The 15,981-nt window shown below is 41.6% G+C and overlaps 1 protein-coding gene across 1 annotated transcript in view; it reads left to right on the top strand.

Annotated features, from left to right (window-relative positions):
* Positions 1-15,981, top strand: part of ATXN7 (ataxin 7) — a 312,870-nt gene that overhangs the window by 124,105 nt on the left and 172,784 nt on the right. Inside the window, exon 4 of the mRNA XM_085624702.1 lies at positions 10,384-10,621. Within this exon, the coding sequence (XP_085480828.1) occupies positions 10,384-10,621 (238 nt within the window). The remainder of the gene's footprint in view (positions 1-10,383; positions 10,622-15,981) is intronic.

Raw genomic sequence — 15,981 nt, 5'->3', positions numbered from 1 at the left:
ACCTTGCCCATGAAGGCCATTTGGGAAGGAGCCTCACTAAAAGCAAAGTGAGGAACAGTTTCTGGTTCCCAAAGATGGACTCAACGGTGGAACTGAAGGTTAAGGACTGCTACAACTGTGCCAAAAGTGACAAGGTAAAGTCCACTCACAAGGTTCCCCTTTCCCCCGTGGAGGTACCTACTGTTCCTTGGACAAAATTGGCCATGGATATAATTGGCCCAATGGATGCCCTAGGTCCACAAAGAAGGTTCATGTTTGTTTTGGTGGACTATACTTCTCATTGGGTGAACGTAAAATTTACTCCCTCCACTACGACCAAGAACCTCATCGCTTTTCTAAAGTCAGTATTTTCCTATGAGGGGGTACCTTCAACGTTAGTGACCGACAATGGGGTACAATTTACTTCGGAGGAAATGGTATTATTTTTGAAGAACCTTACCATCAAGCATGAGAAAACGGCTCTCTACTGTCCCAAGGCCAATGGGTTGGTGGAGAGGATGAACCGTATGATCAAAGACCATATCCAACTGGCAATGTCTAATGGTTTCAACGTAGACAATTCTCTTAGAGACTGTTTGTGGGCCTACCACACGGCGCCCAATTTAGTGACGGGTATATCCCCTTTTGTGGTGTTGAGAGGGAGAGAACCTGGCACAAAGTTGTGTCCCCTTTGGCTCGAGGGGGGTAAGTCTGTTGTCTATGACAGAACTGAAAGTCAGGAAAAAATTCAGCAACATCAAGCCCGTTACAAAGAGTGGTATGACAAGAAATATGGTGTGAAGAATTTAAAAGCAAATGTCAATGATTCTGTAGTGATAAAGAAACCCACTAGGGTACCTGTGGGACAGAGCAAATTCCTCCTTCCTATAAGAATAAAGAACATGGGGAGAAATGTGGTGGAGTTGGAGGATGGGCATGTATGGAGCGGGCATCGAGTTGTGGTGTAATTCTCTCCTCGTACTTTGTTCCGCCATTTTGGGGTAGGAGATGTGCTGTATCCTTCCTTCACTCCCACCTTGGTACCTTCCTTCCACCCCCGCTCCTCCCTTTCCCGGTTTCCACCCCAGCTCACTTTAGATCTTACGCCACCCGCTAGCTTTAGCGGAGACAGTGTGTTGTGTGATTTCTTTTCGCCTTGCTATCCGTTATGTTGGGTAAGGAGATGTGTTGTATCCTTCCTTATTTCCCACCTTGGTACCTTCCGTCCACCCCCGCACCCCTTCTCCCTTTGGTATCACCTGAAGCTTACCGTAGAATGTTGACAGGCTACTCGCCAGTGCGAGAGCGGTTGGCTTGATTAAAGGAGTTACTCTTCACCTCGGCTTCTGGCTTCATTATTACAGTAATAAACACATCAGTAGTGTGAGATCACATTCACTGTGAGATAAAGTGCATCTGGCTATTTCAGAAGCTCTGTCATATTTCGAAATACTATAGTCCAATCGCCAACATCCCTAGGGGCGCAGTAGCAGCCTAATTGTATGTTTCTTAGTCCAACTTCAATTTTAAACTGGCTCTTACTCCCCCAAAATTGTCTGTGAATATGGTTAATTCAAAAACTAACTACCAATTGAGTGCCAAAGGCAACATCAGGAACTTTCTCCCAAAAACCGATGTAAAGATGTTTTATATAAACCAAAGTTATCTAACAGATCGAATATGGAAATGTCTTATCACGCCCCTTCCCAAAATTGATCTTGCAACCCCTCAAAGCAAGTGCTACTCCCCAGTATCTGACTCCCCTCTGAAACCAAAACATTTGATTATATTGCTGCAGTTTTAGCCAGCTTTAAATGTCAGTCTTCAAGCTTGCAGCATATGGAAGGCTGTTATGTTAGTACTGTTTACACAGCACCATGCTTGAGCGTTCTTGAATATCTAATCAGCATAATTAGTATCTCAGGAGAGAGCAGAACTTTTAAAGAAAAACGGTTCTTTAATTCAAAATGGCTAAGTTCAGAAACATTTCCACTATAAACCCTCCTTTTCAGAGAATATGTAAAGAATTCGTATCTCAACCCATATCTTCCTCCCTATGCAAATTCAAACCGTATCCCAATAAACACCTACTGACAGTAACCAGTGACTCTTGAATGATGTTTTGAACTATACGTTTTCCTGCTGAGATTTTAAATCACGAAGTGCGTTCTCGGCTGCACACTACAATAGAGGAGCAACCTACCCCTGAAAGAAACCTGTTTTACACGACCCCATTACATAATGTTTTTTCTTTATAAGCGTCCTGAATTTTTCTTTGCTGCCTAAGTACAAACTCTTAACACTGTGCTGTTGCGGCTCTGTGTTTCTTTGCTTCTTCTCCATTATGATCTTTGGCACCTTAACTTGGACAAATCAATATAAAATCATATTGCATAATAAATGTATTTGTGTTGATTGAAACAAAAAATGCATTTAATTTTTAAGAAATGTAAATCAGATTCCAATAAAACATATTTACATAGTTAATACACCCGTTAGTTATAAAAGCTTTTTTGGGATATACACATTGGTTCAAGGTGGGTAATGCAATAATATTCAGATGCGTTTGTTACTTTAGTTGATTGAGGTGATTGGGCTGACCTAAGAACGAATACAGTAAGGTACCTGGTGAACAGTTCAGAAATGGCAAATAGTATAAGTGGAATGATGGATTTAAATTACCTAGGACCATGTTTGAGAGCCCTATTGGAGGTGGCACACATTTATTTGGTTCTCGTAAATTCAAATGTAGCATTATATTAAACTGTTGGATTTCAAAAAAACAATTTTTCCTGCTTTGAAGGGATTTGAAGTTTCATCTAGCAGCATGTGGTTATACGTTCTTGGTATTTTAAATGACAACTTGAGGGCTACAGCTTGGTCTTTTCTGCACAGAATGACAGCATGTGCTTTTTGTTTACCATAGTTGATGGACTTTGCAGTTGGGCAGTTCTTTATATCACTTCTTTGCCTTGTTGTCTAAGGTCCCACCCATTCCTTTAAAGTATTATGTTAAACATTTAAAAATGTGTATATATATATATATATATATATATATATATATATATATATATATTGCTGAATAAAGTGGTGGATATTTTAGTGTTGCAGAATTATCTATCTAATGATATCCAAACCCCACATACACCTAATCAACCAAACAGACATACTAACGAGGTTAGTCTCAGATCACTCCGCTATAACTCTATCCCTAACTGTCACTATTGCAAATACTCCGAGTAAGCTCTGGAGATTCAATGACTAATCAATTTGAGACGGTGCCTCAAAAGATAGGACTGAGGCAACCATTCTAAACTTCTTGGAAGACAATATTATCACTGATATCTCCCTCTCCATTGGGATCCCCTGAAAGCCACGGTAAGGCACACCCTTATTCTATCCAAACTACAATTAATAAAGAACACAACAAGGATCTTCTAATTCTAGAACAAGACATTAAATCACTGGAGGCTGCCCACAGTTATGACAAAGACCCCCAAACCCTCTCAAAACTCACCAACAAGAAATATGAATACAACAGAGTCCTAAGTGAAACAGCGGGTATATGGGTCAACAAATACAAAAGCTTAGATCTGTTGGACGCGACTGGGGCAGGTAAAATTGTGGCCTCCTATCTAAAACATAAGCAAAACCACAAGGGAATTGATTGCCTCACGGATAAATCAAACGTCACCCACACCAGATCTCAGAAAATACTCGAAATTCTCAAATATTTTTCATCCGTCTTTATACACAGACGACTCTGAGATCTCCACATCCGCCTGTGTGGAATACTTCAGACACCCCACTTCCATCTATCCCAGATCAAGAAAAAACTGCCTTAAGCTCTCCATTTTCTCTGGAAGAGATAGATTAAGCAATCTGTTAGTTAAAAACCAACAAAACACCTGGTCCAGGTGGTTATACAGCCAACTTAAAAAAAAAACTTTTGCTCATATACTTAAGCTCACCCTTCTGATCCTTTTTCAGCATTTTGCCGACCCTGGCATATCCGGCGCCACCAGTGAAGCCACGATCGTTGTAATTCCCAAAGATGGGAAAGACCCTACACAAGTTGAAAATTACAGACCAATTTCTCTAATTAAACTGGATGCAAAGATCTTCGCCAATATATATTGTAAGAGGCTTGAACCTCTTCTCACTCAACTAATTGGGCAGTCACAAGTGGGCTTCATGAAACACAGGCTATCTAACGATAACACTTGTCTCCTCTTGACATATTATTAAAAAAGGGAAATTGGCCCCCTCCAAAATGATAGTGGTTACCCTTGATGCTGAAAAAGCATTCAACAGGGACTCATGGACTTTTCTTTGTGAGTCTCTCAGGAAATTTAACTTAAAAGATACTTTTACCAAAATGGCCATGGCTCTGTATAGTGGTCCATCAGATAAGATCAAGTCTGGTGGTTTACTTTCTTCTGCATTTAATCTACAAAGAGATACAAGTCAAGGTTGTCCCCTCTCTGCCTCATTATTCATCCTAAGTCTTGAACACGTACTCCACAAGATCAGATCTAACATCCACATTCATTGTATCGCATTCAACAATCTCAAAGTGAAAGTCGCGGCATACGCTGCTGATATCTTAATGCATGAAAAGGCTTCTCAGTCTATTCCTGCCCTACTCCAAACATTCGAAGAGTACTCCCAAGTCTCTAAACATAAACTTAACAAAGACAAGTCCCAAATCCTTTCTCTGAATAATTTCTGTTCCAGCGCCCTGTTTGCCAACACAGGTATAACCTGGCAACCGAAGTCTGTTAATATCCGAGTTTGGAGTTCAACTAAGATTTATTAGAATTCTTGAAACATAATGAGGCACAAGCTCTTAGAAAGGTAGTCCCTGCTCGAGGGCTGGAACCCTTGATGGGGTTGGGCCGTGTCGAGACCATCAAAATTATGATCAACCCCATAATCCATTACCTTGCGAATATGCCACCTTTTATTGGAGGAATTTCTGCAAAAGATTTTAAGCTACTAAATAAATTCCTTTGGCAACATAAAAGACCGAGAATCTCAATAAAAAATCTATGCCTCCTCGTTCATCTCTGCGGTGTTTAATCTAGCCACTTTCAAGAATATCAAACCGCCTTCCTGGCCAGACAGGGCTCTCTTTGGTTCGCCCAATCTCCGGACTATACCCCCACATTGCTTTTGGTAGAAAAAGAGCTTCTAGGCAAATTAAACCTGATCGCTCTTTTGACCAGCAAACCCAACCCTGCCCTCTGGTAAATATATTTTCCACATTACCAAAAGGGCCCTCTTGAAAATTGATAAAATATTAGAAACTCCATCTCCAACTCCGATATGGCCTCCCTATGGAACAACTCTAAAATCCGAATACAAGGCTTTCCAGCCTGCTGGTATCACTGGGCTTCTAGGGGCATTCACTTCTTGAAAGACCTAGGGCCCTCTCAATCTCCGCAATCCCTTAGAGCATTGAATTTGAAGCATTTATGATTTTTCTGAAGCTTAAGTTTGCTCTATCTAAACCAAATACTGACCCTTCCCTTACCAATACCATCCTATCCTTTAATAGATCCTGTTACCAGGCTTCCAAGTTCTACCACCTCATAAAATCGAAGTCCGCCACCATGTCCACAATACTCCAAACTAAGTGGGACCCCGCTGAGACGATTAAGACACAATCCTGGCACCAGATATGTAAGTCAGTGGTCTCCTGTAAAATCTCTCCCTCCCTTACACAGATTAAATTCTCAGAGAGATTCCAGCCTGCTGGAACTGTAATAACTCTATGGGAGATCTTCCTCATCTCCTCTTTTACTGTAGCGCGGTCTGTCTATTTTGGGACTCTATATTCAGCTTTATTTACACTATCTGATGAGTCCTTCTAGAACGGACCTTCTTAACACTAATCAAAGGATTCTTAGATCCAAACATCCAACCCCGCAACAACAGTATATTAATCAATATCCTTCTTACTGCTGCCTGTAAAACTATTTTGGCTAACTGGAAGAACACAGCTGTCACCTTCTTCCGATCCTGGCTAAACGGGGTCTCCTTTCTGTGAGGGGCAGATAACACTCCATTGCAAAACTCCCCTTAGATTGAACGCAATACATCTATTTGGAACTCCCTTGATAACTATTTCGCCACCTCTAAACCACCGTGAAACCCTGCTAGGAGATCCACTCCCTACACTCCTGTACACCATTCCTCTCTTATTTATGTACAAATACGTGAGGTAATTAGAATTGATAGCAACGCCTTCCAAATCCTTGTGCCGAACCTTTTGATAAAGTGGAATATACAATCCGAAACACATCTGCAGCTATGTGCTTTAAGATCTCCTTGGATTTTATCAACCGATAAACGTATATTGACTCTTTAAATACTAGTGTTCCTTCCTTTTTTTTCTTCGTTTTTTTACCCCTTTCATTTAATTTAACCTCATACTTAATCCTTTCCTTCCTTTGATAACTTTATTTCGGTCGGAGACCATAAAAGTGCGAATAAAATACATACATACTAGGCACATCAAATAAAAAGATGAAAATAGAAACATTTCTTTAAAAAAGAATTAAACAATTGGTTATCAAAGATGTTTCAGTAGTTTAAAATGATTTTAGACTTAACCTGCGGCGCCACATGCCATAAAGAAAGCGGGAAACAGCAAATACAATGGGCGGAGAAGTGTCGTGCTTGAGAACTCTACACGCCTGTACACAATGTCTAAAACCCAAGTTTCTACAGATTGGGATGAGCCAATATTTACGGATATTACTGTAAGCTGGACAAAAAAATAAGACATGGTTAAGATCTTCTCTGACATAATTACACAATGGGCAATTTTCGTTTTCAGTTTTTGCCCATTTCGATGTAAATGATCTAATAGGTAAAGAGCCATGCCTTAGTTGAACATATAATTTCCTCGCAAGAGGGGGTTGAATTTCATCCAAAAATTTCTCCCACCCCCTTTCTGATTTAAATGCGAGTAACTCAGTAGAAAGCCTGCCATAAGAAGTTGAGCTTTGTAAAGCATACAGATTGTAATGTCTCACCATGTTTAACAACTGAGCTCTAGATATCCCCGGACAACTCAACTCGGGGGACCCCCATAATTGAGGCAGACCGATCTTTAAAGAAAGGGCCTTGATGTAGGAAAGCCAGGGGATATTTTTGCTTTTTAACTGTTCCCAGATCTCCCGGAATTCAGCTCTAAAGGATGCCAACTCAGGTACTGACCAGAGCCTCCTCCAATAAAGCAGGGGGGCGCACATCTGCCAAATTTTCAATGGACTCCAGACCCAGGTCCATTCGTAATGGAATAAGGGGTGTACTTGTCGGTAATCCCACCAAATTTCTCATAAAGGCCTGTTCAACCCTCACGAGACTTGATACATTCTTGTGACCCCAAAGTTCAGCGCCATACAAAGATGCAGTCCGAGCCTGCAGACCGTAAATCTCAAGGGCGGGCGCAACGAGTTTAGATATCGATGCTCTCTGGAGCTTGCCAATACCGCCAGATATTTGTGAGAGTCTTAGGGCAGATTTGGCAATCTGGTGGCCCCAACCAAAATCCTCCGTCAGCGTAATACCCAGATATACAAAGGTTTTAACTCGTTCCAATGGGACGCCATTCAAAAAGGGGTTCGGGCGCGTGTGCCTCTGGGGATTGAAGATCATAAACTTGGTCTTATCCATATTGATCTCCAAGCCCCGCGAGGCGCAAAAGCTCACGAAACCATCCAGGACTCGCTGGATACCCGAAGAAGTTCGGGACAACAACAGAGTGTCATCCGCGAACATCAAAGCAGGTACACGGCCAGATGTCAACCAGGGGGCATCACTAGCCTTGACTTCGTTTTAGGGTGTCAACAAGACCATTTATGAGCAGGCTAAAGAGAGTAGGGGCCAACACACACTCCTGCCGGACGCCCCTGGCTACAGGGAAACGATCCGAGAGGGCCCCGTGTCTGCCACACCTGACCTGTGCGTAGTTTCCATCGTGCAAACTGGACAGAATCTTAAGCAAATAGTGCGGGAGTATCAAGTCTGCCAATACCACCCACAATTTTTCCCTAGGGACCAAATCGAATGCGGCCCGCGGGTCCACAAAAACTAGGTAGAGGCTGCCACCCTCGACCTTTGTAGTTTTCCAAAAAAGGACCTGGAGCCTGAAGATTTGGTCCAGAGTGGAAATTCCGGATCTGAATCCAGCCTGGAGAGTGGACAGTATTTCCCGTTCCTCCATCCAGGCTTGGATCCTATCCAGGATAATTCTGCCCATTAGTTTTTGTGTTGTATCAAGAAGACTAATGGGCCTATAGTTTGAAGGGGTAAGTGGGCAGCCTTTTTTATAAATAGGGACAATCTCAGCCCCCAGCCAAGTGTCCGGTGGGTCAGACCCCTTGAGAATCACATTGAATAGGGTGACAAGATAAGGCGCCCATATTTTCGGCTGGGCTCGAAACAGATCCCCCGGCAATTTCTCGAGGCCAGGGGCTTTGTTAGGAAGCAATCTAGCTATATCAGATTCTACCTCCTTCAAGGTGATACTCACTGGGAGGTCAGGTGGATGTACACACAATCCAGAGCCTCCACCCGAGTCCCCCGTCAGTCGACACTCGTGGCGGGGGTCTGGGGCAGGGTGCCGGGCAAGGTGTCGCAATTTCCTCCGGGCCAGATCAGAGATTAAACTTAAATCCAGCCATGATGGGTCATCGTGCTCCAAGCATGCATATAGAGCCCCAAAATGACCCTCCCACACTGGGGGCGCAATATTTGGGATGATAGCTAGACCTCCCCCCTTACCGAATCCCTTATGGGTCTATTTAGATACCACATGCTATTTTGCTCTCATCTGTCAACTGTCACCTGTATTTTGCTCTGTATACTAGACCTTCTGGTCACAATCAACCTCCAGGGTTCTACGCATCAGAACTGTACTTTTTGAAATGGACCCTCGCGCTATCGGATTGTTCTTTTCTCCCTGTTCATTTGTATACGGAAAATTGCACAACAAAATACTCCTGAAATGAGAAAATTCACGATATATTGGCGGAAGTCTTGAAATCTTTCGAATAGGTAGTGAGCAATCCTTACTGTCTCTCCCTCAAAGCTCTGGTGTTTTTTCCAGGTTTTCATTTACAGCGACAAGCTATTGGATATTCAGGATTAGTGTCCCTTGGTCTCCAAGAAAAACAAAGGAAGGTGATCTAGTTTGCATTGACCAAATCTTAAACTGACTGTCCATCTGAAGGGTTAGGAACATTGGCAACAATACTTTTCTTTTTAAAGCATTGCTCTTGTTTTGATATATGTGTAAGGAACATTTTAGTTTGAGACTGGGGAAAAAAGTTTAAGCAGGTCTTTTCGTCTTTCCAAAGCCGGAGTAGTTTTCCATGGTTCTAATTAACTTCCATAAAGAATTGTAGATGAAGCAAGTGCAATATTTTGGTGTCTCCTTATCCCATTCTGTGTACCTTTTGGCGCTTGCCCGTGTGTTTAATGTAACTCTGATTCTTGATTTAGAAATGCCATGCACTGCATTGCTGGTTCAAAACAAAGTAATCCCATACATTCTTTTTCACTTCCTGGTTCCTGTTTGCACAAGGATATCTAACACGCACTTGAGACAAAGCAGGAAGCACATACATAAGTTAAAAATGTCACGTTTGGCAGCCACCTAAAGGGTTGGCACAAAACATGAATTTGCATACTGAAAATATAGGTCTCTTTTTTTAGGATGAAGTAGATCAGTGTGACACTTTATACGAGTAGGAAAAAAACCTTGCACATTAGTTGAAACCTGTGATCAGTGGTGTCAGTATGACCCGTACTAAGATTAAAAAATTATCATGTATAACAAATTTACTGGAGTTGGAGGGATGTTCAATGTACCTACCTGTTTGGATAATTTATGGAGGTGAATTTTATTTGTCTATAGATTGACCACCATAGGCAGCGTAGCCTATCTATCTATCTCTACACAGAAATTTCGCCCCAAAAACTTATTTAGGTGGGCAACATTTCTGAAGGTCCCAATCTGTATACAAAATAATTGTTTGATGTAGTCATTAAATGAGTGTTGTTTTTCAGGTTTTTCTTTTTCTCAAAAACGCATCATCCTAAATATCTTTATATTGTCCTCATTCATGTATGTTTCTGTTGCATTAACAGAAAGCTCTTCTCGATGCTCAAGAAAGTTGTGTGCATGTACTTAAAAGGCCAGAGGAATAAAGGTGTGTACAGCATCTTTGCAGAAATAAGATTTGGTTTAGGGTTGCCCATTCTTACCCTCCTTTTCCCATGGAAATTAACCAAGTTTGCTCCGCCTCTCAGCAGTTATGTACCTGTCTTTTTATTGTTAAAAAAACAAACAAAAAAAAACACCTGAGTATTGTATTTCTTGTTTCACAGAAAGAAGACACGCCTCGTTTATCAAGCAACCTTTAACACCCCCATCCTCTTCGGTCTATTCCTTGCTTTCTTCGTTACCTTCGAAGAATAAAGCGAGCACAGGCAGCGGCAGCAAGCGCCCCTCCAGTGGCAGCAGTGCCTCACCCGTCTCCAAGATGTTAAAGTCGCCCAAAGAGAAGTCCAGTGGGAACAGGCCAATGCATCCTTTGCAGCACAGCAAGTTTATCCAAGATAAAACGTAAGTCAATGCATCCTGAAGGCAAGTGGTGCACAATTAGCTTTTGAACGTTAATTATTTCTGTATGGGTTACTATAAACCGCACAAAAACCTCTTACCCCCGCTTGGTGGTGTAATTAGCTTGCATGTTTAATGGGTACCTTTTATTCTGTTTACCTTTCATGCACAATCTATCACCACCATTTACTTTACTTTTGCTTGTATTTTAAAGACAGGCGGCAATCCTATGCAAATTTGAAAAATATCAAAATATGAATAGTTTTTTCCTCAACTCGACCCACTTTGTAGTTTTCTTTGTCATTGTTACAGTAATTCCTCCCTCCCCAGTATTGTACATAATGTGATTGGGTACACTGACCTGTTGCTCTCCTGCTAGGTTTGCGCTATAGAAATGCCATTACAAAACTAGATCTTTTGCATATATCATAGTGTAAAGTGGCATTGGGATATGAACTGCCAAGCAGGGGATCACTTAGTAACAATGTCAAAATTTTGATTAATTTGTATTTACATGACCAGATCCTGGAATATACTATTGTTATATTGTATTGTGGTACGAGTTAAGACATCCTTAACGCTATAAGAAAAGTAATATTGCGTTGCCCACTCATGTATTTATTTGTGCTGGGTTGTTTTGAAAGGTAATGAAAAGGATGGTGCAGCGCTACGAACGATGTCTGGTATAGTGTCACATTTCCAATTTCATGTTCCTGCATGTGCTCAGACCGAGGAGGGCTTTGAATAATCAGGAACAAAGAGTAGACAATGGATGTGCTTTAAAAGAACACCTTTGCACGCAACAAAAGACAAACATCTATTGTGTTAATAATTGACCAGTGCAGCTTCTTTTACCACCTAGAGACTATCCTAGTCAGAGTCCACACACTGAAGTTGACTGACATGAAATTCTTCCTTTTTAGACGAACAAGAAGTTTATATGCTGTATAAGTGTTAAACTTTGATAATGATAGATCCCACACAGACAGTTCTCTTAAACCTGCAGGGAGAATGTGGTCCTGAACCTTTGTTGTGGAGACTAGTGTTTATGTTGAATAACAGGACACCACTATGCAGGAAACTGTTATTTGGTTTTGAAGGTATTTTATAGTGCTTTCGCTAAACCATTGACTGTCACAATTTTGGTGAATTCTTTTTATTATTTTTGCGCAACTTGTTACTGGCAAATTTAATGGATGATGGAGAAGTGTTTAAAAATACATGAAGTGATCCTGTTGTCAAAAGGTTTGTTTTCATGAATTATACAGAACGGCCAAGTGGTAAAATATGAGGACGAGCCTCTAAAAAGAACGTTGTTTTTTTTGCAGTAAATCTGTTTCTTCCTGCTGTTGGAAGTATGGTCGGAAATTCACAATTGCTATTTTTTATTTGAATTAATTGAAAAAATCTGTTAAGCACCCAGTGCATTTGTCTCTAGATGCAGTGATGCAACTGCCTGCAGGGCTGAAAGGTTAAATAGTAGCTGGATATGTTAGCCATTCGTACTTTCTAAAAGCTTACGTGATCAGTCTCAAAATCACCTAGAGGGGCATCACACAGGGTAAGCACTGCATTAGAAAAACCTTTGTCCCAGTATTTCCTTTCAGTAGGTTTTCTGAATCAGCCTATCTTTATTTGAAGGCCTCTAGATTCATGAATGTTTAAGTTGTCGAAGCTTACATTTGATGTAGATGATTAGAGATTGTGTGTGCGTTCATAAAGCCAAGTATTTTGAACTCAACAGTATCCACCTTCTACCTTTGAACTTTCTGGTGGGCTGCAGGCAAGATTTCTTCTACTCATTCTTTTACCCGAATCTGAGCTATCTACGGTTTCTATTCCCAGCCTTAACTTTAATTGTTGGCATTATCATGTCTGAAATTCTTTACCATTGATCCCAACACAATATGCTTTTGGGGAGTTAGATGGAGAAAATGTCCCGTAAGAGTAGTGCATACTTTTATTTAATTAATATTAGCACTTTTTTATTAGACATACTTGTCTATATAAGTTACGCTTACGCATAACAGTTAAATCCAGTATACAAACCAAGAAGAAAGACAAATAAGAAGATTCACATTACAGGGGACCTAAACCAAATCCTACAGACCAGTAAATAAGATAGTTTGGGCACCAAGTCAATAATCAAGATCACAAGAACCTATGAAAGAAAACTTTGTTACCATCCCTGAAGGTGTTCCCTAATAACTTAGCCATAAAGCATCTTGGGAGTTGGCCTCCTCTCATAAGCAATAGTAACAATCTAATACTTCGATCTGGTCAAATGAGATGGCTGCTATTCGCCATTATGAACTATTTGGTTGACATGCATATTCATGGTGTGTTCATTATCTAAGACTCGCCTTATTTACTTGTTCCCCTGAATGAATGGTTGTCCAAAAAAGAGTTCAAGATTGGGCAGGTATAAGCACTGCGACAAGACATCCATCTTTGTACCTTGAGTTTCAGTTTACTCATGTTTATCCATACCTTAGTTTCATAGGAAGACGCATATTATGGACAGGGCAGCATAGCAGTCGATCATTACGTAATTTGAGTGTAATCTGTGTAAAATTGTTATGCCTAGTCATGATACATGGTTAAAGAACGTAGTTACATATATATTAGATGGAGGCCTCTTTGTTTCCAAGTGTTCTAATTTGTTCCACAACATCTCATTTCTAATAGCGTTTCATTGACAGATTGTGGAGTTATCTGCACTATGCCGAGAATATAACTAGGTAGGACCACCAGGTATTTGAGATTGTATTTATTTATTCCTTATTTGTTCCTATTCGTACAGAGGTTTTAAAAAAAAATTGTTAGCAACAGACCAAATATCAGTAGATCGTGTGGCTCCAACTGGGGGAGATTGGCAAATGCATGACTACCCCAGTAGCACCATTTAGGAATGGCGAAGAATCCTACCTGTGTGACAGTGGGTATGATTTGAGATGTGAATGGGGAAAGCAGAATCTGTGACAGTTTGTTCTGTTCATTATGAGTTAAATTTTGAGCAGAAGCCATCCCAACTCAGTTGGTTTTTCAAATTAAGGGGCTGATTAAAATGGCGGTTGGACGAGTGTCCGATCGCCCCTCGTTGTGGAAACGGGACCAGCCAACATGTAGTCGGCGGTCCGGCCTGCTAATTTCCAATATAGCGGTCGAAAACATGCTTCTTTGCATTGAGGCTTGTGCTGTGGCTCGGAAAAGGGCCACAGCGCAAGCCCCAATGTCAAAAGGCATGTTTGTAATCGTTCCTACAGCCTGTGGCAGGCACCATGCAGTGCCTGCTGCATGATGCAGGGATGTTTAGGGGGCACCACAGGTGCCACTAAGGGCCCATAGCTAATGGCCACAGGGGCCCTGCTAGAAGCCTCAAAAAAGCCATTCCGCCAGCCTTTTCAGGTCAGAAGAAATGACGTGACATGGCTGGCGAAAAGGTGGATAGCAATCCCCACAGCCTCAATTGTGGGTAATGTGATCGTACCGAGCGCCCGACATGCTCTTTGAACCTGTCGGAAGGTTCCTGGGGCAATGTGGTCCAACTGATCGCATCCTTATGCAGCAGTCTTACCGAGGTTATAGATGTCAGTGGGGCCGTCTGTGTCAGTCCCACCAACATCGTATGGTTTAGCTATAGTTGAGGACAGTTCATTAGTCTATAACTAAAACCAAGGGTCTCCGTGGGATGCTAGGTTTTTGCAGAACCATGAAGCCCTGGGTTTGTAATTAATCCACTTCAGAAAGATTGTGTAGTTTAATGTTAATCTTTGCAGCAACAATGTAAAAGTCAAGTAGTTCTTTTTCTCCTGGCAGCCACCCTGGAACGTTAGTCTCTTGGGGCTAAACCCACAATTTACATTGACATCTGATGAACCCAGCTTGGTAGCAATAAAAAAGGACAGTGTTAATTCCTGTTGATTTTTCATCAGTCTTGTCTTTCTTCTAAGAACTCCAAATAAAGCAGAGAGGGGCCCCACTTACCCAAAGGGACAGCGAACCATGTGCGACTATTAACTCCAAGAAAAGGCTCCCTTTGGGCTTGCATATCAAATCTCAGTCACAATAAATACTCCAGGCTCATTCCAAACTTCATATACATCCCAGTCTACATTAAAGTCTGAACACCACACTTATGTACTTTAAAAACAAGTTTTCCTCTTTAGCACTTTAATTATATAAAAATCCCCACAAGGACAGAGGTATTTAAAATGCATAAAAACATAAAAAAATTGTCATTTTATTCACCCTGACAGCGAGGGAAGTGAAAAAGGAAAAAAAAAAGAGAAGGGGAAAAAGAGGAGATTGCTTTTTTCGTTTGTCGTATATCGCAATAGAAAACAATACATTACATAACATACATTACACATACAGGTAGAATACACTAGACAACCACATATCTTTACAATCATTAATCTTCTTAGATATTTGTTAAAGGCACAAAGTATCTTCAAATAAGTAATATCTACTGGGTTCTTCAATACCTGCCAGATTCAGTGTCCTATATGCATAGACGCGTTTCTTTGGATATCCAGTGATTAAAATCACCTTGTTAAGGAAAACTACATTTCTCTCATAGTTTCAGTAAACACAATTTAGCTTTTCAATCTTATTGCTGCTCATGCATCATTTTCACATGCCCTTGTGGTCGCATATGGCCCCAGTGAGATGTGGGCCCATCGAGAATTCTTTCAGTATATTTTAAACCGGATGCATAAAATTAATCTTTTCTATGTGGGGCATTTCAGTGTTGTTCCATTTCTGTTCATTTTCTTCCTGAGGTTTTTATGTTGACAAGGGCCACAGCTCTTTTTTGTATTTATAAGAGGCCTTCCATATCACGGGACGCACAAGTTGGTCTTGTATTATTTCTTCTAAGAAAGCCTGGGCTTTTTGGATTTCCGTAGCAATTTTGTGCTAGCCAGATCGCGCACAACTTGCCCAGGACACCGGTGAACGCTGTGGGGGACTGCAAGCCCCAGCCTGCCTTGCTGCTGGAGGGAGTGGCTACTGGGGGCTCGCGCTGAAAAGGCGCCGAACTTTTCCGCGTCGCGGAACGCGCGCGGGCAAAGCCCGTCCTTGCCCGTCCTTGCCCGTCCTTGCCCGTCCTTGCCCGTCCTTGCCCGTCCTTGCCCGTCCTTGCCCGTCCTTGCCCGTCCTTGCCCGTCCTTGCCCGTCCTTGCCCGTCCTTGCCCGTCCTTGCCCGTCCTAGCCAGGAAGAGCCAGGAAGAGCCAGGGCAGGGCCACCCCACTGATATTTTGTTTGTTTGTGCGCCACTGATTGTCCTGACCAGACTGTGCTGTTACTGTTTTGCTGATAAAGGTACTGTCCCTATTACTGCCAAGTATTCCTTTTCCCG

Source organism: Triturus cristatus, chromosome 9 (assembly GCF_964204655.1).
Source record: "Triturus cristatus chromosome 9, aTriCri1.1, whole genome shotgun sequence".
Taxonomy (NCBI): domain Eukaryota; kingdom Metazoa; phylum Chordata; class Amphibia; order Caudata; family Salamandridae; genus Triturus; species Triturus cristatus.
Note: the sequence above shows the minus strand (reverse complement) of the source record. Positions and strands in the feature narration are given on the sequence as shown.